Source organism: Podarcis tiliguerta (genome assembly GCF_965153285.1).
Source record: "Podarcis tiliguerta genome assembly, chromosome: 7".
Lineage (NCBI taxonomy): Eukaryota > Metazoa > Chordata > Lepidosauria > Squamata > Lacertidae > Podarcis > Podarcis tiliguerta.
This window is the reverse complement of record NC_139540.1, coordinates 364,672-386,230: the sequence shown is the minus strand read 5'-3', so window position 1 is coordinate 386,230 and position 21,559 is coordinate 364,672. Positions and strand designations below refer to the sequence as shown.

At 61.1% G+C, this 21,559-nt stretch overlaps 1 protein-coding gene across 26 annotated transcripts in view; it reads left to right on the top strand.

The window, feature by feature from the left end:
• Positions 1–21,559, top strand: part of PLEC (plectin) — a 115,036-nt gene that overhangs the window by 72,729 nt on the left and 20,748 nt on the right. For 12 of the 26 annotated variants that reach the window (XM_083448893.1, XM_083448897.1, XM_083448898.1 and 9 more), the window contains 22 exons: positions 5,123–5,184; positions 6,206–6,220; positions 6,730–6,819; positions 9,109–9,186; positions 9,312–9,404; positions 10,733–10,899; positions 13,398–13,513; positions 13,701–13,807; positions 13,897–14,016; positions 14,818–14,913; positions 15,528–15,655; positions 16,070–16,163; positions 16,283–16,437; positions 16,794–17,103; positions 17,665–17,742; positions 18,438–18,599; positions 18,689–18,793; positions 19,099–19,194; positions 19,410–19,535; positions 20,518–20,670; positions 20,773–20,927; positions 21,344–21,470. In XM_083448893.1, coding sequence (XP_083305019.1) covers positions 5,123–5,184; positions 6,206–6,220; positions 6,730–6,819; positions 9,109–9,186; positions 9,312–9,404; positions 10,733–10,899; positions 13,398–13,513; positions 13,701–13,807; positions 13,897–14,016; positions 14,818–14,913; positions 15,528–15,655; positions 16,070–16,163; positions 16,283–16,437; positions 16,794–17,103; positions 17,665–17,742; positions 18,438–18,599; positions 18,689–18,793; positions 19,099–19,194; positions 19,410–19,535; positions 20,518–20,670; positions 20,773–20,927; positions 21,344–21,470 — 2,633 coding nt within the window. Of the gene's footprint in view, positions 1–2,724; positions 2,964–5,122; positions 5,185–6,205; positions 6,221–6,729; positions 6,820–9,108; positions 9,187–9,311; positions 9,405–10,732; positions 10,900–13,397; positions 13,514–13,700; positions 13,808–13,896; positions 14,017–14,817; positions 14,914–15,527; positions 15,656–15,821; positions 15,953–16,069; positions 16,164–16,282; positions 16,438–16,793; positions 17,104–17,664; positions 17,743–18,437; positions 18,600–18,688; positions 18,794–19,098; positions 19,195–19,409; positions 19,536–20,517; positions 20,671–20,772; positions 20,928–21,343; positions 21,471–21,559 lie in introns of those variants that run through there. The other 14 variants (XM_083448900.1, XM_083448902.1, XM_083448903.1 and 11 more) reach the window with 4 other exon arrangements.

Here is a 21,559-nt window from a genome sequence, read left to right as displayed (position 1 = left end):
ATTTTGGTAGTGGGCTGCATGTGCATGATATCTGCTGGAGGGGCAATTCCTGCAACAGGAGGAAGCACCATTCTTTCCGTTTAGAATGTAAGCTCCTCGGGGCAGGGACCTGCTGCTGTGCCAGGGCTGGCTCACCTGCACAGGCCCTGCGGGGGTTGGACTCAAGCTCCCTCTACTCCCAACGCAGATGCAGGCCAGGAGGGTCCCCCCACCCCCCACCCCGAGTCCGGCCCTGCTCCCAAGCCTCTCTTTTCAGAGGGGCCTGGCTGTGGGGCAAGGCTGCTGCGTGCCAAGATTTGCCCCACAAGTGCGGCAACTGCTCGGCACTGGAAGGATCCGGCAAGGGGTGCCCTCACCTGGAGCCCTGAGTCACCCTGGCGTCAGCTCACCTGCAAGGCGCATAGTTAACCCCCTGGAATCTGCTCCCTCCGGGCACAGTGGCTTTGAGAGATTTCGCGGAGGAAGATAAGGCTGTCTCCGCAAGGCGTTGCCTGCAGGTCCAGGGGCAGAATGGGCTCCTGAGGGGGAGAGGCTGCTGCAGGCCAGACTCGCCTTCCTTGGAGGGCTTACGTTCTTTATCTGTGATTCCTGCATTTGCAGGAGGCTGGAATAGATGACTTTTGGGGAATCTGTTGCCACTCTGGATTCCCTCCAGGGCCTCTGGTCAGATTCTGATGGTCTTCCAGGGAAGCTTCCAGTGCTGGTCCAAAGGGGATGAAGGCCTTGAGCCCAAAGTCCCCTGATTTCTCCATGTGCCACACTTGGTTGGGGGAGGGGGGCGAAGGAGGGGCCCAGAAATGTCCTGATGGAGGAGCTGGTGCCCCTTGGTGCTGGAGGCTGGCGAGTCCCGGCTTGGGGCTGGGCCTGTTCCCATCTCTCCCTGAGGCCTTGTTTGTTCTGCCCTTCCTTCTCCTGGTTTGCCCAGGGAGGGGCGGCTGTGGGGTGGAGGGAGCCACAGGGAGGAGCAGCGCAAACAGCTAACTGTTTCCTCCTGCCCGTTTCCTCTTTTTGCCCCCAGGAGAGCCTTTCTCTCTCCCCCCCCCCGAATTCCTTAGCCACTGTGTCCCCTGCCTATGGGGTGCTGCTGCTGCTGGTGGTGTGACTCAGTGTGGGCCTTGGCACCAGGGCAGGATGTGAGCAGCGCCCCCACGTCCTCTGGCGTCAGAGCGCAGGCCGCTGGCCCAGATGTGTCGGCTGCGGCGGCAGCAGCTGGAACTTCTCTGTGGTTTCGAAACTGTTGTGCTGCACATTCCTCTGGTGTGCTGGGACCCAGCCCAGTTCTGCTTCTGGGGAGCCAGGCGGGGCCTGGGCCTGGCTGCCCTGGAATGTGCTCCTGGGGCCGTGGCGGGGCAGGCGGGGGGCAGCCACTGGAGCAGCCGCTGCTGCAGACTTTGCCCAGGGTGTCTCTCTGCTCCCAGCTGCACTGTTGGTGGGGTGGGGTCCCCAGTGGCCTTCTCCAGACACTTCCCTCAAGGGGGGGGGATCTGAGGAACCACTGGGAAGCCATAGGAACAGGAGGATGAAGGTGCTGCCCCCCCACCCCCTGAGGTGCATGGGGTTCCTGCTCCTTCCCTCTCACCTTCTGCAAGGTTCAGCCCTGCCCCCTCCTCCCTGCCCACACCTGACAGGGCGCCTCCCGGCGTGAGCGGAGGGGCCCTCGGGAGGGTTGGCGCACGAACACCCCCGCAGCCCTGTGGCCATTAGTTGGGCGTTGCCCCGCCAGCAGGGTGAGTCACAGCCCAGCCTCGTGCCAGCCTGGTGCCTCCCCCCCCCCGGGCAAGCTCCAATGCTGTGCCCACGTTTCCAGACTCTGGGCCTGTCAGGATGGCTGCTCCTGAAGGTTGTGCTGAGGGGCCCTGGGAGAGAGCAGCAGGGTGGGTGGGGGTGCCAGCTATTCCCTCCTGGGCATTGGGAGCCCTGCCTTCTTCCTCTGAGTCTGCTGGCAGCAACCTTCTTCCCTGGTGCTAGGAAGACCCGACCACACCCCAGACTCTGGCTGGCCCACGTGGTGCCCCTTCTGCAAATCACTTGGGGGCAGCATCTCATTTTATCTCCACACCAGCCCTGTGAGGTAGGCTAGCCAGAGAGAAGGGTTTTCCCCAAGGCTACCCAGCGAGTGGTGATTCGAAACCAGACCACAGCACGCTGCCCACCATGACCCTTTCCCCCGCTCCTGCCCTCAGCCTTGAGAGGTGCTGGACTTTCCTTCATTGGAGGCTTTCAGAACTAGATGGGATGACCACCTGCCCTGGATTCTGTGCATTGCAGGGGGTTGGACTAGATGGCCTCTGGGCTCCCTTCCAACTCTACAGTTCTGTGATTCTGCTGGCCTGCCTGCATCAGATCAGGGAGTGGAGCTGGCTGGGAGTCTTAGAAGGGACCATGAATGAAAGTGGTGGTAGAAGTTCTTCCTTTGCGGCTACTTTGGGAGGAAACAGGAGCGCTGTGTTTCCCCTCTGTGTTGATTGCGGAAGCACAACTAGGAGTGGGGCAGAGGGGGCCTGATCCCCCTTTTATTGCTCCCCTTGCTGGGTGCAAGGGAGCTCTTCTTCCAGGCCTCTGCTGCAGGCTGGCCAGGAAGCGGTTAAGTTTTCAGGAAGCCCTCTGGGCAGAGCTGAGGTTTCCTGCCGGGCTGGGCAGAGCAGGGGAAGCCCAGTCCCCTCCCTCGGAGAGTGGTGGGCAGGGCTCAGGGGAGGCGCTGAGGGCCCATCCCGGCTGGGGCAGGGCTCAGGCAGTTGCTGGCGGCAGCATCTAGATGCTGCCAGGAGCCGAGTCTGTTTGGTTCAGCGCCTTGAGCCTGGAGCCTGTGCCCACAGCCGCTGCTGCCCCCACCATGTCCCGGCAGAGGCTGCGCAGCCGAGAGGCGGCCGATGGGCCCCCCACCTCCCCAGGGCTGGCCGACCAGAGCAACTCGGAGGAGAACCTGTACAAGGCCGTCCTCAGGGCATCCGAGGGCAAGAAAGGTACTGGGTGGGGGTGCTTGAGGGGTTAATGGTGCCCCACCTGGGACAGAGATGGCGATGGGTGGGGCGTTTTGCATTTTGCGTTTCCCCACAGCTTCCTTCCTTCCTTCCTTCCGCCCTCCCTCTGGGCACAGCAGGGCCTGCGCTATGGGGAAGTGGGAGGCTCTGGCTAGGATGAAGGTCCAAGAAGGGTTGTGGCTGCTGCCAGGCTGCGTGTTTGTGTGTTCCTGCAGATGCACCGCGTGGTGGGGCAGCTTTGCTCCTGCACGTGCCCTCACCTTGCCAGCGGGTCTGGGGCTTGGGGTGCTGGTGAGGTGCTCCTGAAAGGCTCTGATCCCGGTCTCAGTCAGTTGGCTGCTTTTTCTGAGGCCCCCTAAGCCTGGCACAGCTGGGTCTCCTGGGGTGGCTGTGCTGTGTGTGCCCACCTTGAGTCGGGGCTGGGGCTGCTTTTTTGCTGTCAGACTTGGGTGAGCTTGCCCCCTTTTAGTGGGGCCCCTGTGCCTTTAACAGGCAGAAATTCAACAAGTTAGGCTTTCCGCCCCTCTGCAGATTTGCGCCTGTTGACTCTCCACCAGCCCTGAAAATCCAGGTGTGGGGGGATATTCTAGGAGAGCTTCCTTGCCCAGCCCCTTAGGAGGCTGTGGGTTGCCAGCCAGGCGTGGGGGGCAGCACATGAGGCCTGGGGGTGGGTGGGCACTCCCCGCACATTCCCAGTTGGGGTGGGGAGGGGCCGGCCTTGTGCTTCCAGGGCTCCTGGCTGCTCTGCTTCTGCTGGGCAAATCCCAGCCTGCAGGAGCCAGCGAAGGAGGAAGGGAGCGAGACACAACAAGCCAGCCCCTGGTCTGGCCCGGAAGCCATGGCAACCGGTCACATGGGGGCTGAGCCAGGCGCCCGGCCCAGGCAGCAGGGGATGGCCGAGGGGTCTCCTGGGGGCAAAGAGGGGCACCCAGTGACCACTTAGCTAGATTGCTGGCCCAGGTGGCGTCCTGTTCCCTGGCAAGACCCCCCCTCCCCAGGGAATCCTGTCTGGAACCTCAATAGCAAGGAACCTCAGGGGTCATCTAGTCCAACCCCCTGTCCGAGGGCACCGTGGGGTTGAGGCAGACTGTGCTCACACCAAGTCTGGGCAGAGGCGCCAGGCCTTTTTTTGCCACCTCTTACAGGGCAGGGTCTTTCCAGGAGGGTGGGGTTTTTTTGGGTGCTCTCTTCCGTTTCCACCTGTGCAGCTGGATTCCTTTCTCCCTGGGTGCCCCATTGTTGTCATGGCCTCCGGGCTTCCTGTGGCCCACGAATGTGGCCCTAGCCATGGACTCAGGTGACTGGACGGGGATTATAGCCAGACCCACGGGAGGTGGACCTGTTGGTGACACTTCACTGGGACCCCCGGAAATGCCTCTGGGCCCCGTGCCCTCGTGGGGTGCTGGTTTGGAGGCGTCCCAATCACCAGGGGGAGGGACTCTGGCCCAGCAAAGCCCCTCAGGCCTGGCTCCCGGTGTGCAGCTGGCCGGAGGAGGAGGGGCTGTGGTGGCGAAAGCAGGACTTTGGAAAGCTGGTATCACCGGATAAAGTTCATCAGTTTTGTTGCCTTAATTAGTTTTAATTGGATTTTGAATACACGTGCAGTTAATTGTCGTTGCTTTGCATTTTATTGTGTGATTATCTTCCTTCACGGGTCATGCAAACTGCTATTCTGAATAATGCTTTTTGTAGGGCAGTGGGGGGGCACTGGGCATGAGCTTATGGGACTGAGGGGGCAGTGGATCCCAAAAGCTTGGGGGTCAGGGGTGCAGATGACCCTGAACTGTGGACCTGATGGTCTGAGGGGAGGGCAGCTTCCTCTGTGAGCGTGGTGGGGAGGCCTTTGTGGGCGGGGCTGGGGGTCCTCTTTTTCTCTTGCTGGGGGCCTTGGCTTTTGTGCCAGGCCTGCTAAGGGTGATGGTGCAAGGGGCTGCCACCCGGTGCCTGAGTCACTCTTGCATTTCCTTCCTGTTGCATCGGGTGAATCACCTCCCTGCGCCTGGTGGGGATTCTGGCTACGACTCCTGCCGCCTCCCCCCTCTGCAATTTCCTTCCTGGAGGTGGGGGGGGGCTGCCCCCAAACTCTCTCTGAGCTGCTCCCTCCAGCCCTTCGACTCATGTCCGCCTCTCCTCTCTTGCAGACGAACGGGATCGGGTCCAGAAGAAAACCTTCACCAAATGGGTCAACAAACACCTTATCAAGGTAAGGGCTGGGGGCACCTTCCCCTGCACCCCCCAAAAAAAAGAATCCCAGGGAGGTGGCTGGCCAGGCTGAGAGCCTCTCAGGGCTGCCAAGCGAGAGAGAAATATATTCCCACTAAATGAATCTGAGGACACTTTGGCGGCGGGGGGGGGGGGGGCTTTGGGTGGGTGAAGACCCAGCTTTGCCAAGGACATGGGGGGGGGGGGGGTTGAAGGTTGCCTCTTCCCTCCCCCACTCCCCTGGCAGACATCCATCCCATTCTGGATCTGACACACCCCGTATTTCCTTCCCCTCTGGTGGAAAGAACACCCCCCCCCAACCCGCTTCACTTCTGAATGGGTCTATTATCTCTGTGGTTGTGGGGCATGGTCTGCCCCCCCCCCCCGCCCAGTCCTGTGATTCCTGTTGCCAGAGGTGCCCACAGAACTGTAGGATTGTCAAACTGGGAGGGACCCCAAGGCTCATCTAGTCCAGCCCCCTTGCAATGCAGGAATCACAGTCACTTGGGGGGTGGGCTGTCCTTCTCCTTCCTTTGGGGCTGCAGGCCCCATGGCCCCCAACACCCAGATCCTCCAGTGTCTTGCCAGCCAGTGGCACCTGGGGGGCAGCCCCATCCCCCCTTTGCTTTGAAACCTTGGCAATATCAGCAACATGCTCTGACCAGCTGAGCTGACCATCAGTTTCAATGGGTCTCCTCTGAGTAAAAGCTGAATGCCTTCATCAGGAGTGGGGGCTCTTCTCTCCGCCACCGGCAGCCTCATGAGAGGTAGACACCTGCCCGGTGGGACCCTGAAGCCCCTGGCCATGTGGTGCCCCTGCCAGGCCTGGTGGGGTCAAGGGCTGGGATGTCCAGTGTGAACCCACCAGTGCCAGGCACCCTGCAGGTTCCGCCCCCTGGCATGCTGTGCCCCCCGGGCTCTCTCTGGGGCTGTTTCCTCTTCTTCCTAACCTCTTTCTCTCTCTTCCTGCCTGCTCTCCTCCTCTTCCTCCTCCTCCTCTTCTTCCTCCTTCCTGGCAACAGCACTGGCGAGCAGAGGTAGGTGCCCAGGAAGTGCCCAGGGCTCTGTCTTGCTCTCTCCTCTTTTCTCTCCGTATTTCCTTCTGCTCTGTCCATCCAAACACCCAAAGGTGCCTTGGGGAGAGTCAGGCCGCTGGCCGGTGACTCCCTGGCCTTTCAGGGGACTTCCCTGTTTCCCTGGGGGGGGGGGCTCCCACAGCTTCCCTGCTGCTGAACTGCAGCCCCCACCCCTTGCACTGTGCTCCCCCCAGGTGGCGGCTGCTGCCAGGAGGGTCTGCAGAACTGGAGATCTGCTTGGAGGCACCTAAGAGTGGAGAGGGGATCCCTTTTGGGTCAAACATTTTAAGACTGGCCAGGCCTGGGGGTGGGGGCTCCTTTCAGGATGGGATCAGTGCCCCTTGTGTGGTCGGGGCCCGGGACCCCTAGTTTCAGGCCTTGCCCTTTGCTTGCTGGTGGTAAATGGGTGGGAGGGGGGCTGGCTGGCTCCCCCCCCCCGCCGGTCCTGACTCTCTCTTTGCCCCTTCCAGGCCCATCGCCACGTCAACGACCTCTACGAAGACCTCCGCGATGGGCACAACCTCATCTCCCTCCTGGAGGTGCTCTCAGGAGATACTCTGGTACGTAGAATCCTCACCCCCGGGGGGGGGACGGGCAGCCCCCCCTGTACCCCCAGATAGCAGGAAAGCAAGTCTGGCCAACAAGGCCCCCTCCGAACGCTGCACCGCCCCCCAGCTCCTGCTGCCCCCCCCGGAGTGTTTTAGCCCCCTCCTCTCCTGCCTGCTCCCCACCCCCCTTCCCATTGCCCTCCTGCTTGGGGCTCCCCCTCCCAGACCCCCCCCCCCGGGTCCATCTCCCTGCTGAGCCTGGAGTTGCCAGCTCCCGGGCAGACTTTTTTTGGGGGGGGGAATGTCCCCCCATCCAGTGCTCTGTGCCTGCCAACTCCATTTTGCAGTCCAGCTCTTTCTTTAAAAAATGAGAGGAGCATTTGGGGGGGGGGCAGGAAGGGTGCTTCTTTGCTCTTGCCCAGCTGCTCCCCCCCACCTTCCTTTTTAAAAAACATAATCTGCATTTGATTTTACAAATGTAAAGATACAACAATACCAAATACATGTCCATATTTAGAGATTTCTTGGAATCTCCAGACTTGCCTCCATCCTGGGCTCTATGGGCAACATTTTCAGCTGCGTATTATTTCATAATCCATATTTTGCAATTGTCCGTAGTAATTGTTACGTTACAAGTGTTGTTAGAATCCTGCTAATGTTTTCATCTGCTTGCAGGGGTCTCCTAAATATGCCCCCCCAATCTTCCAGTCCTCTGCCCACAGTCCGTCTGTGCCCCACTTGCAGGGTGGAGGGTTGCCCTAGAGAAGCCTTGGCATGTGGCAACAAGTGTGGGGCAGAGGCAGGCAGAGAGCCCTGGAGCCCCTTAGAGGAATGGGCCCCCCCAGACCTGCTCAAGCTCCCTTTGGGGTTCAGAGCACCCACCCCACCTTCCACACCTCCAGAGGTGCAGAGAGTTAGTTTGAGGAGGTGTCGCCCACCTTTTGGCCCAGGAACTTTGCAGCGCAACGCTGGGTGCCTGCCCTGCCTGGGAATAACAGCTGCTCACCTGCTGCTCTCGTCTTCGGTTGCTCCCCCCGCCTCCCCCCTCTGTCTATGCGCTCTAACACCGTAACTCTTGTGCGCTGCACGGGGGTCTCTCTCTCTCTGTCTCTCTCTCTCTGCTGCCCGCTCTGTTTGTCTCTCCTCCGGGCGGGACTCTGCCTTCTGACTGCTGCCCTTTGGCCTCTGCCCCCCTCTTTGCTCGGCTCCCACCTGCCGCCGCCCCGTAGCCCAGAGAACGCGACGTGATCCGGAACTTGCGGTTGGTGAGTGGTTCTGCTCCGCCCCTCCCTTGTCGCTTTCTGCATGGCATTGCACCCGCCACCCACCCGCCTGCCCTGGGTTGAGCTGCTGGGGTGGGTGCCAAGGAAACCCATCTTCCTCTTGCTGGCGCAGAAGTGCTGTTGCTCCCGCCTCTCCCAAGGCGAGCTCTGCCTGGCAGACGGCCAGAGGTGCCACCTCCCAGGGGCTGAGCTCTTTGGGGGGCCCCAATATTTTGGGGGCTCCCCAATGCTCAAAGACGGAGGAAGAGCTCTTGGCCATTGAAACGATGCAGCCCCCCCCTTCATCTCTGCTCCTGGCTCCGCCCAACATCCTGACATCACATGCATGGTGGCGCCCCCTCCATTCTCCCTCGGAAGTTGGTGCCTCTGCCCATGGCTAGCTAATGCCAGGCCTGGATGGAGGGGGGACATTGTCTCCTGGCCTCCAGCCATGTGGCTATTGAAGGAGTTAGCCTCCCTTGGTGCCCATGGTTATGGGCATCCGGGTGCTAAATGGGAGGGAGAGGAGGGCCAGTGAAGGGGGTGGGCCAGTGAAGATCCCAGCAAGCCATTCACCAGCCCCCCCCCGGGTTTGGCTTCAGCCGGGCCTTGGCTGGGGCGGGGGCAGGATCTGCGCTTGCAAAGAGGGAAGAGGGCTTCTCTGTATCTGCATCCTTCCTCTTCTCCTTGTGCCAGCCCCATAGCTGGGCAAGGGTAGGGGGTTCCTCAGATGGGCCAGTGTGTGGCGCAGGAAGAAAGCCAGGAAGGGGGGGCGGGAGGAGGCGGATGACAGAAGCCTTTACACTGGCTCTGCCTGAAGGTGTCCGGTGGGGGGGGGGAGAGCATTTCCTGGACATTGTTTTCTGACGTGCGTCTGGCAGGAAGGATTTGGGGGCTGGCCTCCCCCTTCTTTCCTCCTGCTGGGGAGGCTTGTTTGGAGCAGGGCAGGGTTGTTGTTTTTTTGGGGGGGGGGTCACTGCGCCCAGATGTGGAGCCTGGCAGGGCAGAGACACTGACTTCCCTCCCGCTCTCCCCGCAGCCCCGCGAAAAGGGCCGGATGCGGTTCCACAAGCTCCAGAATGTGCAGATTGCCCTGGATTACCTGAAGCACCGGCAGGTGAGACCCAGGACCTGGTGAAGGGGCTGGGGGTCAGGGAGGGAGGGAGTCCGGCCTGGCCTGCCTTGAGGGGTCGGGGATGGCTGGAGCCCCCCCGATAATTGGCGTGATGTGCCATTTGCCAGGTGAAGCTGGTCAATATCCGGAACGATGACATTGCGGACGGAAACCCCAAGCTGACTCTGGGCCTCATCTGGACCATCATCCTCCACTTCCAGGTGAGTGGGGAGGGGAGCCTGCTGTGGGGGGGGGGCACTGAGGGGACGCTGAGCGCGGCATGGGAAATGAGCCTGGGCGCAGCTATGCCAGAGCCACCTGCCTTATGGTGGCCCTTGAGGCCTGCCAGCCAGCGACCTGTCTTGTCAAATGCAAGACGGTTCTTTTAAAATTAGATTCAGAAGCAATACAAAGGCAAGCGGGTGAGAAGATTACAGATTTTATTCTGAACAGCAGGTAAAATATACATTACCAAGCAGCACTTCAATCTGCCACTGGGAAGCTCAAAGAAGTGGCAAAGTGATTCCCCCGCCCCCCGATAGTCTTCCTTTGCCCAACCCTCTGGCCATGAGTCCCTGCGCAGCTTCTCACTGCCATGCTCAAAAACTAGATATTTGAGAGATGCTGTGCCCTCTTAGCACCAGGACAGGTTTGGCTACCAGGTATTCTACATCAAAGACAAAAAGCCAGGCCACACATCAAAGGCTTTCACTGACCAGTGCCGTTTGCCAACAGACCACACATCAAAGACGTCTTTGCAAGGGATAGAGAAAGTAAGAAAACACACTGGGCAACGGAGGGCTCTGCTGTAAAGGCCCCCTCCCTCGCTGCCTCCTCCCCCCCATTCTTTTATGCAGAGTGAGGGTGCATAGAAGGAGACCCAGGAGAGAGGCTCTTGCCTCGTGGGGGGGGGGCACCCTGAGGTGCTGCTGGGCAGGAGCACTCTGGGTGGGGCCGCTGCTGTGAGCTGCGGTTGCAGCAGCAGAGGAGTCTGTGGCTGGCTGGGCCTGACTCACCCCTGGCTCCAGGACACACAGATTTTCCAGCGCTAGGCGCTGATGCAACCACCTTGGCTTGTGCCCCAGAGAAGAGGGGGGGCGTGGGGAGAAGGGAGGGGGGCACGTGCCTCTTGGGGGACCCAGTGGGCACCCCTCTCTGCATCTGGTATATGGCAGCCACTGTGAGAACAGGATGCTGCCTTGATCCAGCCACATAAGGGCATCAGCAGAGCCTGCTGGATGAGACCCGAGGGGCCCCCTCTAGCCCAGCCCCCTGTCCCCACAGGGGCCAACCAGATGCCCTTCTGGCTCAGAAGGCAGGCAGGATGCCCAGGGGAGAAGGTGCCCACCCTCCCTCTGCTTGGCCGCCCGATGCCCGTTTGGCTCTTGATGCCCCTGCCCAGAACACACATATCCATTCCTCCTCCTCCTCCTCAGCCCCCTTGGCATGGGCAGTGGGGCTGCCGTGAGTTTTGCTGCAGAACGATGCTGGCCCGGGTGCCCCCCGTAGGTGCCCGCCCGGCTCACCCCTCGGCTTCCCTCGCCCGCAGATCTCGGACATCCAGGTGAGCGGCCAGTCGGAGGACATGACCGCCAAGGAGAAGCTGCTGCTGTGGTCCCAGCGGATGGTGGAGGGCTACCAGGGCCTGCGCTGCGACAACTTCACCACCAGCTGGCGAGACGGGCGCCTCTTCAACGCCATCATCCACCGCCACAAGTAAGGGGCGGGTCTGCAGGAGGGTTTTCTTAAAAATCAAACGCAAATCTGGATGCAGGGAAAGCAGGATAGATGCCGAGCCTCTCAGTGCTGTTCGTCCGATGACTCACGCGCAGCCCAGCCCTCGAGGGAGACCCTGCGGGTTTGTGGCTTGGTGGAGGGACGGAAAAGGAGGGGAAGTGAGACGCCCTGAAGGGGGGGGGGTCAGAGGGACGAAATGGGGACGGAGATCTGGGGAGGCAGCGGAGGAATGGGAAAGCAATCCCCACACATTTCCTGCTGCCCCAAATTTCCTTTCTCTTCAGAAAGGTGCTTGAAGGTTGAGAGTAGAAAGGAGGGGGCTAGCACGCATTTTTCGTAGCCCCCCAATTCCCTTCCATTCCTGCAAGTAGAGTCTCAGCCGGCCTGACTCTGGCTCTCGGTGATCTGCCAGGGGCAGAATGGCCCCCTCCGCTGCTTCTCCCTCTGGGTGAGCCCTGGGCCCCCCTGCAGAGCAGCGCAGGTGTTGCTTGCGGGACTGCAGCCCCTGCTCTCCCGCTCTGCCCCATCTCTTCCTCCTGCCCCCCACCTTCCTCTCCCCCCCCCATGAGAGCTTGCCTGCACCCACTTGGCTGGGCTTGTTTGCTCAGAGGCGGCCTGCAGCAGGGGAGAAGGCGGGGGTGGGGGGTGGGCTGCTGTCCTTCTGCACCTTCTGTGCTCCCCTTCTCCCCCCACTCCAGGTCCCCAAGACCTGTGGGGCACATCTCTCCCCCTGCCCCAGCCCCAGCCTGGAAGAGTGTGGGTCCTTCAGGGAGAAGGTTGTTGGCAGAGCAGTCCTGGCGGTGGGCCGGATGGCAATGGCGGATCTGCAAAGCTGCAACAAGTCTGAGCGTGGCGCCCGCCTGCCCCACCTTCCCACACGTGGCTGGGAGCAGGGCGGGGATCCGGCCCACCCTGCCGGCGCGCTCCATTCGGAGCAGGGAGTGCAGTGGGGCCAGAGGCAGCAGACGCCTTTGCTGCTCCCTCCTCCGAGCGCGTGGGCATGAGCGGGCACTCGCGTGGCAAGCGCCGGGCCGGGCGCCGGGGCCTGGTGGGGTCTGGATCCCTGCGGACCAAGGAGGAGCGGGTGGTGATGGTCTGTGAGGAGGTGCCCACCGTGGACTCTGGGCTGCGGGCACAGACGCTGGCACGCTCCAACGGGGCTGGCGAAGAAGGATGGGCGCTGGCAGGAGGCCGGAACGTCAGTGGCTCCCTCTACTCCGTCCATTCCACGCTGCGGCTCCAGGAAATGTAGGAGGGTCTCCTAGCCCCCCCCCGTTCCCCTGAGCCCCCCCTCTCCTTCCTGTAACTGCGTACGGGGGTGTCAGTTGGGGGCTTCCTCGCCAGCTTAAGGGAGGCAGTCTGTGCTGAGTCCCACCCTGACTCTGGCCCTGGGGAATAGGAGGTCCCTTCTCCTAATTGTGATGTTTTTTTTTGGGGGGGGTCCTTCCCATGGGATTCCATAGCTGAGCTTTCTTCTGTGGCTGTTGGTCCCATCTGGGGCTGGGAAGGAGCAGCATCTCTGCAGGGGGGGGGGGGTTGGAGGATTTTCTTTTTCTTTTTCTTTTGCCCTCCCCTTTGCCCCATGGCTTGGCTCACTTACCCGGGCACCGCGGGAAGCTTTTTCTGTGCTCTGCCGCCTGGCGTGTGGCAGCTCCTGCTCCTTGCCACCTGGCTGGGATTGTTGGGGCTTACCTGGAAGGATGCAGCTAGGTGTGATCCTGCCTTGGGCTGGGCTCTTGCATCTTGCCGGTGCTTGCCTGCCACTGCTTGCTGCCAGGAGATGCTTCTGAGCTGAGCAGGCACTGAGCAGCCTGTTGCTACAATTTGTGGGGAGGGGGCTGGGCCAGGCTTCTAAATTCAGCATGCCATGCCCCTGCCCTGAACACCCCTACCTTTGGGGACTCAAGAAGGTGCATTTCAACCTGTATTTTAAATTGGTCCCCCCCCCCAATTACGTTTTTACTGTAATTTTACTATTGTGAGCCACCCCAAGGCTGGCTCTGGCCTGGGAGGGCAGGGTATAAATAAAATTTATTATTATTATTATTATTATTATTATTATTATTATTATTATTATTAATTATCCCTTGGGTTTTCTGCTGGACACAAGGATAGAGGGAGAAACATACACCCCCGGAGGTCAAATGCCTGTTTTCCTGTGGGACTTCTTCAGCCTTTCCGACGTCCGGGACGCTGCCCCACTGGTGCCCACCAAGGCTCTCCCCAGTCAGATAGATCACTCCCCACCCTTTTCAATTTTTTGTGGGCGATGGGTGTTTGGCCTCTTAGGGATGGGCAGTCCTGAGTGCTGTCAAAATGGGTTTGCTTTGGTGTTCATCGCTGTCCCTTAGATTTCCAAATGTGCTGCTGGCCCCCCCAAAGTTGGAAGCCCCTTGAAAGGGTTGGAAGGGCTATTTGGTGCCCCCCCCGGCAATTCAGGGGTGGCAGCTCTGAACCCTCTCCTCTCCCCCCAACAGGCCGATGCTGATTGACATGAACAAAGTGTATCGCCAGACCAACGTGGAGAACCTGGAGCAGGCCTTCTCCGTGGCCGACCACGAGCTGGGAGTGACGCGGCTGCTGGACCCGGAAGGTGCGTAGGGATGCAGGACAAGCGTGGGGTTGGGGAGGACCCCGAGGGTCATCCAGACTCACCCCCTGCCCCGCAGGAGTCGCAGCTCAAGGGGAGTGGGTGCCTGTGTGGGTGGCCAAGTGGGCACAGCCTGGCCCCTCTGTGGAGGGCGTTTGGGGGCTGACGGCCATTCTCCTGCCCCTTGCAGACGTTGACGTTCCTCAGCCTGACGAGAAGTCCATCATCACCTACGTCTCCTCTCTCTACGACGCCATGCCTCGCGTGCCCGACGTGGTGGACGGCGTCAAGGCCAACGTGAGTGGGGGGCATTTGGGGGGGCAGAAGAAGCCTTGGGGGGGGCTTGGGGTTGGGACCCTCCTGACATCTCCCTCTCGCCCCTCCAGGAGCTGCAGCTGCGCTGGCAGGAGTACTACGAGGTGGTGACGCTGCTCCTGCAATGGATCCGGCACCACACGGTGATCTTTGAGGAGCGCAAGTTCCCCTCCAGCTTCGAGGAGATCGAGGTGAGAGATCCACCCCCCATCTTGGCCCTAGCCCACCTCTCCCACCAAGACTGGGCCCACCTGAGCCCCCCACTGCTCTGCCCCGCAACCTGGCTCTCCCTGGCAGGACACCCCCCATGACCTTTCCCCCTTTCCCCCTGCCCCAGTCGCCTGCTTCCAAGCCTGTCCCTCCAGGCTGGGTCTCCTGAGTCAGCCCCTCCTCGGCTCCCTCCCCCCTTCCCTGGCTGGCACCGGATGAAAGGGCAGGCAGGGCGCTCCCTCCTCCTTGGTCATGAGAGGATCCTGGCGGCTGCCAGCGTTGGGGCAGGCGTGCCCAGGCAGGGTGCCCAGGGGAAGGAGGCCCAGGAGTGCGAGTTTTACGGGCTGCTCTGGCAGAGGTCCATGGGGCCAGACTGAGTGCCGCCCAACAGCATCCGGGTACCTCTCTGGCCCTGGGCTGCCATAGAATCGAAGGACGGCATGAGAGTTGGAAGGGAGCCTGGGGGTCATCTAGTCCAACCCCCCCTGCAAGGCAGGAGCTGCAGGTTAGGAAGCCACTAGAAAAGCAGAACAGGAGGATTGTGGGTATCTCTCAGCGGCTGGCCAGGCAAGAGGTCCCAGGCTCAGACTGAACCCCCCGAGAGCCACGGCTGCCAGTCTGTGTGGGCCATAGGGAGCTAAGGGGACCCCAAGGCACGGACCCACTCCTAATTCTCTTTCCTGTGCCGGAGAGGGGCAGTGCCAGCCTTTGCCCACAAGCCCCGGAGAGTCCCGCGCTCTGCCCTCCCCCCCGCTGACCCCCGTTTCCTCCCCCCACCCCAGATCCTGTGGCGCCAGTTCCTGAAGTTCAAGGAGACGGAGTTGCCCGCCAAGGAGGCCGACAAGAACCGCTCCAAGGCCATCTACCAGTCTCTGGAGGTGAGGGCCACTCTTCTCTCCCCGCCCCATCTTGCTATGGGGCAGGCTTGGGGAAACGCGTGGGGTAGCGCTGGGTGGGGGCTGCATTGCGATCTGGCCAATGTCCTTTGATGGCTGCTTAATCCTTTAACGGGGGGCTTGTTTAGGCCGTGGGGGGGGGGCAGGTCCAGGTCTTCAGAGGCCAGTCCCCTCCCCCCGGCAGTTTGCAGACCCCAGCGCAGCGACAGGACAGCTGCTTGGCATGCAGAAGGTCCCAAGTTCAACGCTCTCAAGCGTCTCTCTCTTTGGGTCTGGAGGAGGTGGAGCGATCCTGGCTCTGGAGCTGCACCAGGCGGGGTCTGGCTGCCATTGGCCAGCAGGGGAGGTCAGCCCAGGAATGTGGGCACAAGGTCCGGGCCCCTCCTGGCCTGGAGTTTGGGTGAGCCTTGAAGCACCCCTTGAGCCAGAAAGAAGAGGTGCCCCACACACGTATAGGCCCCTTGGGGCTCATAGGAGCATAGAGTTGTAGGAAGGGACCCCATGTGTCATATAGTCCAGCCCCTGCAGTGCAGGCCGCCCAGCTGATCTGCCTCTCCTGTGACCGCTGTCTCCTTGTTTCTCTTGCCCCATGGCAGCCGTCTGTCCAGTCTGGGCAGCTGAAGGTTCCTCCCGGCTACCACCCTCTGGACGTGGAGAAGGAGTGGGGCAAGCTGCACGTGGCCATCCTGGAGCGAGAGAAGCTTCTGCGCTCCGAGTTTGAGAGGTGGGGCAGCTGTGCAGTCCGCCTGCCTGGGGGGCGGAGGCACAGGGAGAGGGTGCCACTCCCTCCTTCCTTGGTGGGGGGGGGGGAGGGAGCACGAGAGTCCGGCTGGGTCCCTCCCCCTCCCTCCCTCCCTCCCTCTCCCCCCTCCGCCCCAACCGGCTGCCAGCCCAGCCCAGCTTTAATGGGAAACACACGGTTGGTGACTCATCTGCGCCGACCTCTTCAGGAAACGGCACAGCTTGAACCGCAGAGTCAGGCCGGGGAGGCAGCCGCGAGCAGCATCAGGAACAGCTGCTGGTGGGCCCCGGGGCTCCGCTTTTGCTGGGAGGGTGGGGCTGGGGAGGCCGGTGGGAGATGCCCAGAGGTGGGGGCGCAAGCGGATCAGCACTGACCTGTCGCCTTTCCCTCCCCCAGGTTGGAGCGCCTCCAGCGCATTGTCAGCAAACTTCAGATGGAGTCGGGTCTCTGTGAGGAGCACCTCAACCAGGCGGACACCCTCCTGCAGTCGGTGAGAGGCCCTTCTGTTCCCGGCCCCCCCGTGTGGGCTGGGCCCCTGCTTGGGCCCCGGACCTTGGGGCGGTCTGCTCTGCAGGGCCGGCTGGTGAGCTGCTTCCCTTCTCCCCGCAGGACATCCGCCTGCTGGCTGCAGGGAAGGCGCCCCAGAAGTCGGCCGAGATCGAGCGCGACCTGGACAAGGCCGATGCCATGATCCGCCTGCTCTTCAACGATGTGCAGGCGCTCAAGGACGGACGCCACCCGCAAGGGGAGCAGATGTACCGCAGGTCAGCAGCGCTGCTCCGCCTCCGGCCCCCGCGGGGCTTCCTGTGGCCCCCACGGGCCTCTGCTCACCCCATGCTTGCCTGGGCTGCTCTGCACAAGCCAAGAGCTCCCCCCTGTGCCTGATGGCAGCAGGTGGTAGTGCAGGGTGAATGCTCCTCAGTGATGTGCCAAGGGGTGTCTGGCATGTGCAGGGGGTCCCATCCCCAGAATGGGAAGGCAGGTGCTTAGCGCCCCCTTGTGGCAACTTACACCCAGCATCTAGTCTGCTGAATGCACCCCATTGTTGCTGCTGCCAGGAGGTGCCCCCTGCCAGGCGACTCCCCCGCTGCCCCCACTCACCGCCCCCTTCCTCCCGCAGGGTCTACCGCCTGCACGAGCGCCTGGTGGCCATCCGCACGGAATACAACCTGCGCCTGAAGTCTGGGTCGGCCCCCATCGCCCAGGTCACGGTGCCCGTCACGCAGCGCCCGCGCCAGGAGCTGGACGACGTCACCCTGCGCTACCTGCAGGACCTGCTGGCCTGGGTGGAGGACAACCAGCGGCGCCTGAACGCGGCCGAGTGGGGCGTGGACCTGCCCACCGTGGAGTCTCAGCTGGGCAGCCACCGCGGACTCCACCAGTCCATCGAGGAGTTCCGCGCCAAGATCGAGAGGGCAAGAGCGGATGAGGTGAGGCCCCCCCATTGCCAGCTGCCCTCCCCGCGGCACTGCCTGGCCTTAGAGTTGAAAGGGACCCCGAGGGTCTACTAGTCCAGCCCTCTGCAATGCAAGAATCGCACAAATGGGACCCTGACCCCGTTGCCTATTGTTAACAGGAATAGTATTATTGCACCCACCATAATTGTCCCTCTGAAAGGAGGAAAGTTTTTTGGGGGGTAGGAGGTCCTCTGAAATGTGGGTTTTTCCCTTTTGGTCACCAGGACTGTAAGCTCCGTTCCACTGCTCAAACCAATTCTAGGGGCAGCATCCTTTTTGCCCTCTGCCTCAGCTCTGCCTTGGAGGCAGGGGTGTCTAAGGAGAAGCCAAATCGTTCCCCCATGCCTCCCCCCACTTGGTGGGCATGCCGTGCCCAAGGTGCCAGGCAGAGGCAGCTCCCCCTACATTGCCCCCCCCAATTTCACATGCAAAGGGGAGGGGGGTTGTGGGGTGGTGCTATGGGCCTGCCCTTGTGTCTGCTGCCTGTCCTGGAACTCTCGGCCTTTTTCTTCCTTCCTTCTGCCCCCCCCCCAGGCCCAGCTCTCCCCCGGCCCACGAAGTGCCTACCGGGACTGCCTGAACAAGCTGGACTTGCAGTATGCCAAGCTGCTGGTGAGGAGCATGTGGGCTGAGGGCAGGGAGGGGGAGGGGCTGGATCCCGGTCTCTCCAGGGCATGAACAGGATCTCCTTTCTCCTCCTGGACCCTGTGCATGATCACCACCTGAGGCTTTTCTTCAGGCGCCTCTTCCGCAAGAGAGCTGGAGGGCAGTACAAAAGGGCCTTTTCTGCAGTGGCTCCCCACTTGTGGGATGCTCTCCCTAGGGATGCTTGCCAGGCACCTTCATTGCATATCTTTAGACCTCAGGCAAAGACATTCCTCTTCTCCCAGGCCTTTGGCTAAATAAGCAGTCCGTGGCCTTTTAAATTGTTGTTGGGGGGGGTTAATTTTTTAAAAAAATATATTGTGCATTTTGCATTTTAATGATGTCAACTGCCCTGTGGACTTTGGAAAAAGAGCAGTATATACATTTGAATAATAATAATAATAATAATAATAATAATAATACTAATAATAATAGACACGGTTCCTTGTGTGTGCCTGTCCTCCAAAATGTGAGTCTTGGCACTAAGAAGAGAAGCCAAATGGGGCTTGTGGTCCTTCCCAACCTGGAGGATGGGTTGGCGAGGGCAGGCTGCCCCCTTGTGGTGCTGGGACCCCAGAGGGAGGAGGAGGAGGAGAGGGTGCCCCTGTGCGCGTGCAGAGGGAGGCCGGGCGCTTGACCCCGTCCCCGCTGTGCCCTTGCAGAACTCCTCCAAGGCCCGCCTGCGCCACCTCGAGAGCCTCCAGGCGTTTGTGGCGGCTGCCACCAAGGAGCTGATGTGGCTGAACGAGAAGGAGGAGGAGGAGGTCAACTATGACTGGAGCGAGCGCAACAGCAACATGGCCGCCAAGAAGGAGAGCTACTCCGTAAGGCCCCGTCCTCTCGGGGGTGGGGGGTGGTTGGGGGCGCTGCCGCCCTTTACCCGCTGACTGTGCCTTTTCTGCCCCGTCCCCAGGGCTTGATGCGGGAGCTGGAGCAGCGGGAGCGGAAGATCAAGGAGATCCAGAGCACGGGAGACCGGCTGCTGAGGGAGGAGCACCCGGGCAAGCAGACTGTGGAGGTGGGGCTGGGCGCACGGCCAGGCAGGATCGGGGCCCGGTGGGGAGCGGGGCTTGCCAGCGGGTCCCATGACGGCTGCAGCTTGTGATGGCTGTGGTTGCCTCTGCCACGTGGGCCTCACGAGGCCTCGGCGGGCAGCCACATGCTGGCATTATCTCTCCGGGGGGGGGGGGTCTTGCCACACAACCCACCCCCCCAATGTCTCACAAGACACAGGGGAGCTGAGCTGGGTGGGTGTGCCCCACCCCACTTTCCTGCCCCCAGGTCCTGCCCCATGGCTGAGTTTCTCTCCCCCCTCTTTTCCAGGCCTTCCAGGCTGCCCTGCAAACCCAGTGGAGCTGGATGCTCCAGCTGTGCTGCTGCATTGAGGCCCACCTGAAGGAGAACACCGCCTACTTCCAGGTAAGTGGGTGGGGGGCTGGCCGGGCAGGACTCCTGCTACTCCTCTGGGGCTGGGCTGCTCCCCTTCTCCCCTGCAGCCAGCCAGCTGCCCTCCTGCGGAGGCTTTTGGGCCCCAATTGTCCCTGGGGAGGAGGGGGGCACCTCTGGGTAGCTTTCCTCCTGCCAGACGCAGCTGGGCATCTCCTCACCCGCCGCTCCCTCTGTCTCTCCCCAAGTTCTTCTCCGACGTGAAGGAGGCGGAGGAATTCCTGCGCAAGACCCAGGAGACCATGCGGAAGAAGTTTGTCTGCGACCGCTCCATCACGGTGACGCGCCTGGAGGACTTGCTGCAGGACTCCCTCGTGAGTGCGCCCCCTGCGCCCCCACCCTTGCACTGTCAAAGGACGTTTCCTGGGCTCACTTGGATAGCCAAACAAAGACACCAGCTGGGAGTGTAGAAGCAAAACAGCAGCCTGTAGGCCTTCAAGACTCTTGCGACAGGACTTCCATGCGGTGGCCTGGGAGAACCCCCAAAAAAGGGATGCTTCCTCTTTTATAAGTTTTCCCTTTTCCCTATAAACACCTTTGGTGAAGCATCATGCACACATCATAGATACATTATGCATATGGCACAAACTGGGAGGGGTTTCTGGCAGAAATTGGTTCATCAGGTTTCCCCCCAACCCTCCTTGCCCACCACCCACCGAGTGATACAACAGGAATATATTTACAAGTTCCTGGTATTCCCGGTCAGGTCCGAGAACTCAATCCATTCCTGGAGGGTCTTCTGTTGTCTGTGGGATGACTACCTGTCTGGCACCCGTTTGCCAGGATGCCAGTGATTTTCTCCCAGGCAAGGAGGCTGCGGAGTATGTGGTCTCAGGCTGGAGGGATTATGGCTGCCCACATCCCAGACTCCCCCCTTGCTAGCCATTCCTTTCCTGAACAATGGAATGGTGCAAATCTGATACTGGAGTGATTTTATATGAATTTCTGAAGTTTTCCCATTGAGCCTTACATAGATACATTTATCAGTGAATTGTTGCATTTGGTAATGTGCAGCTGAGGCCCTTTGAAAAGAGATAGGAGGAAACTGTGTGATGAAGTGTTTTGTGGGGACATTTGCAGGAGTGATTGTGCTGATACTGGTCGTGTGGGGGGGGGGGGGCGCTGTATGATGTCTGCTGGAGGGGCAAAGCCTCCTTTCAACTTTTACATAAATTCTGGTCACACCTCCGTACCCTGCAGGCATTAGGGGGCTCTATGGGTCTCTTCCAGCTCTACTCCCCTATGAGTCTAACTCTCTCCCTCTCCTGCCGCCCCTCTTTGTGCCCCCCATGCCAGGAGGAGAAGGAGCACCTGGCTGAGTACCAGGGTCAGCTGGCTGGGCTGGCCAAGCGAGCCAAGGCCATTGTCCAGCTGAAGCCCCGCAGCCCCAGCACCGCCCTCAAGGGACGACTGCCTCTCCAGGCTGTCTGCGACTACAAGCAGATGGAGGTGAGCGGGGTGGGGGGTCACGTGTCTGGAAACCGGGTGGGGGCGGCAAACTGGGTCTGGGGTGCGTCTTTTGAGGCTGCTCACTTCCTCCCCCCTCCCCAGATCACGGTGCACAAGGGCGATTCCTGCACCCTCCTCAGCAACGCCCAGCCCTACAAGTGGAAGGTGCTCAACGTGGCTGGGAGCGAGGCCACTGTGCCCTCCATCGTCTTCCTGGTGCCCCCACCCAACAAGGAGGCCCTGGAGGCCGTCAGCAGGTGAGTCAGCCTCACCCCCCCACCCCCTTGCTTTCCTTTCTCCTTGAGGGCGTGGGGGGCAGATTCGAAACCGTGATTAAATCCTCGGAGAGAGAGATATCGCTGAAGCTTCCACTGCCGCAAACTCACGCAAACATCAAAAGAGCTGGATCAGGCCCACAGGGGGCCCTCAGCTCAGCCTCCTCTTCTCACAGTGGCCAACCAGATGCCTCAGTGGGAAAGCCACAAGCAGGATGTGGGCACAAGAGACACCCCCCAACTGCAGTGGGTGCAGAAGCACTGCTGCCTGCAGCTCTGGAGGGCAAAGCAGAGCCATGACAGCTAGTGGCCATCCACCCCCCAGGGCCTCTGCCCTGCCCCCCCGGCCCCACTTGAGGAGGATGGTTCTGCAGCCTCCTTTTCCTCCTTGCCCGCAGGTTGGAGGGCAGCCACCAGAGCCTGCTGACCTTCTGGCACCAGCTGCACATCGACATGCAGAGCCTCCTCTCCTGGCAGTACCTGCAGAGGGACATCCAGCAGATCCAGTCCTGGTCGCTGCTCATGGTGAGGACCGGGCGCTAGGGAACCTCTTGGGGGGCGGGAGGGAGGGGTGGGTGGGTTGGGCCCGCAAGGTGGGCTCGAGGGGGGAGAGG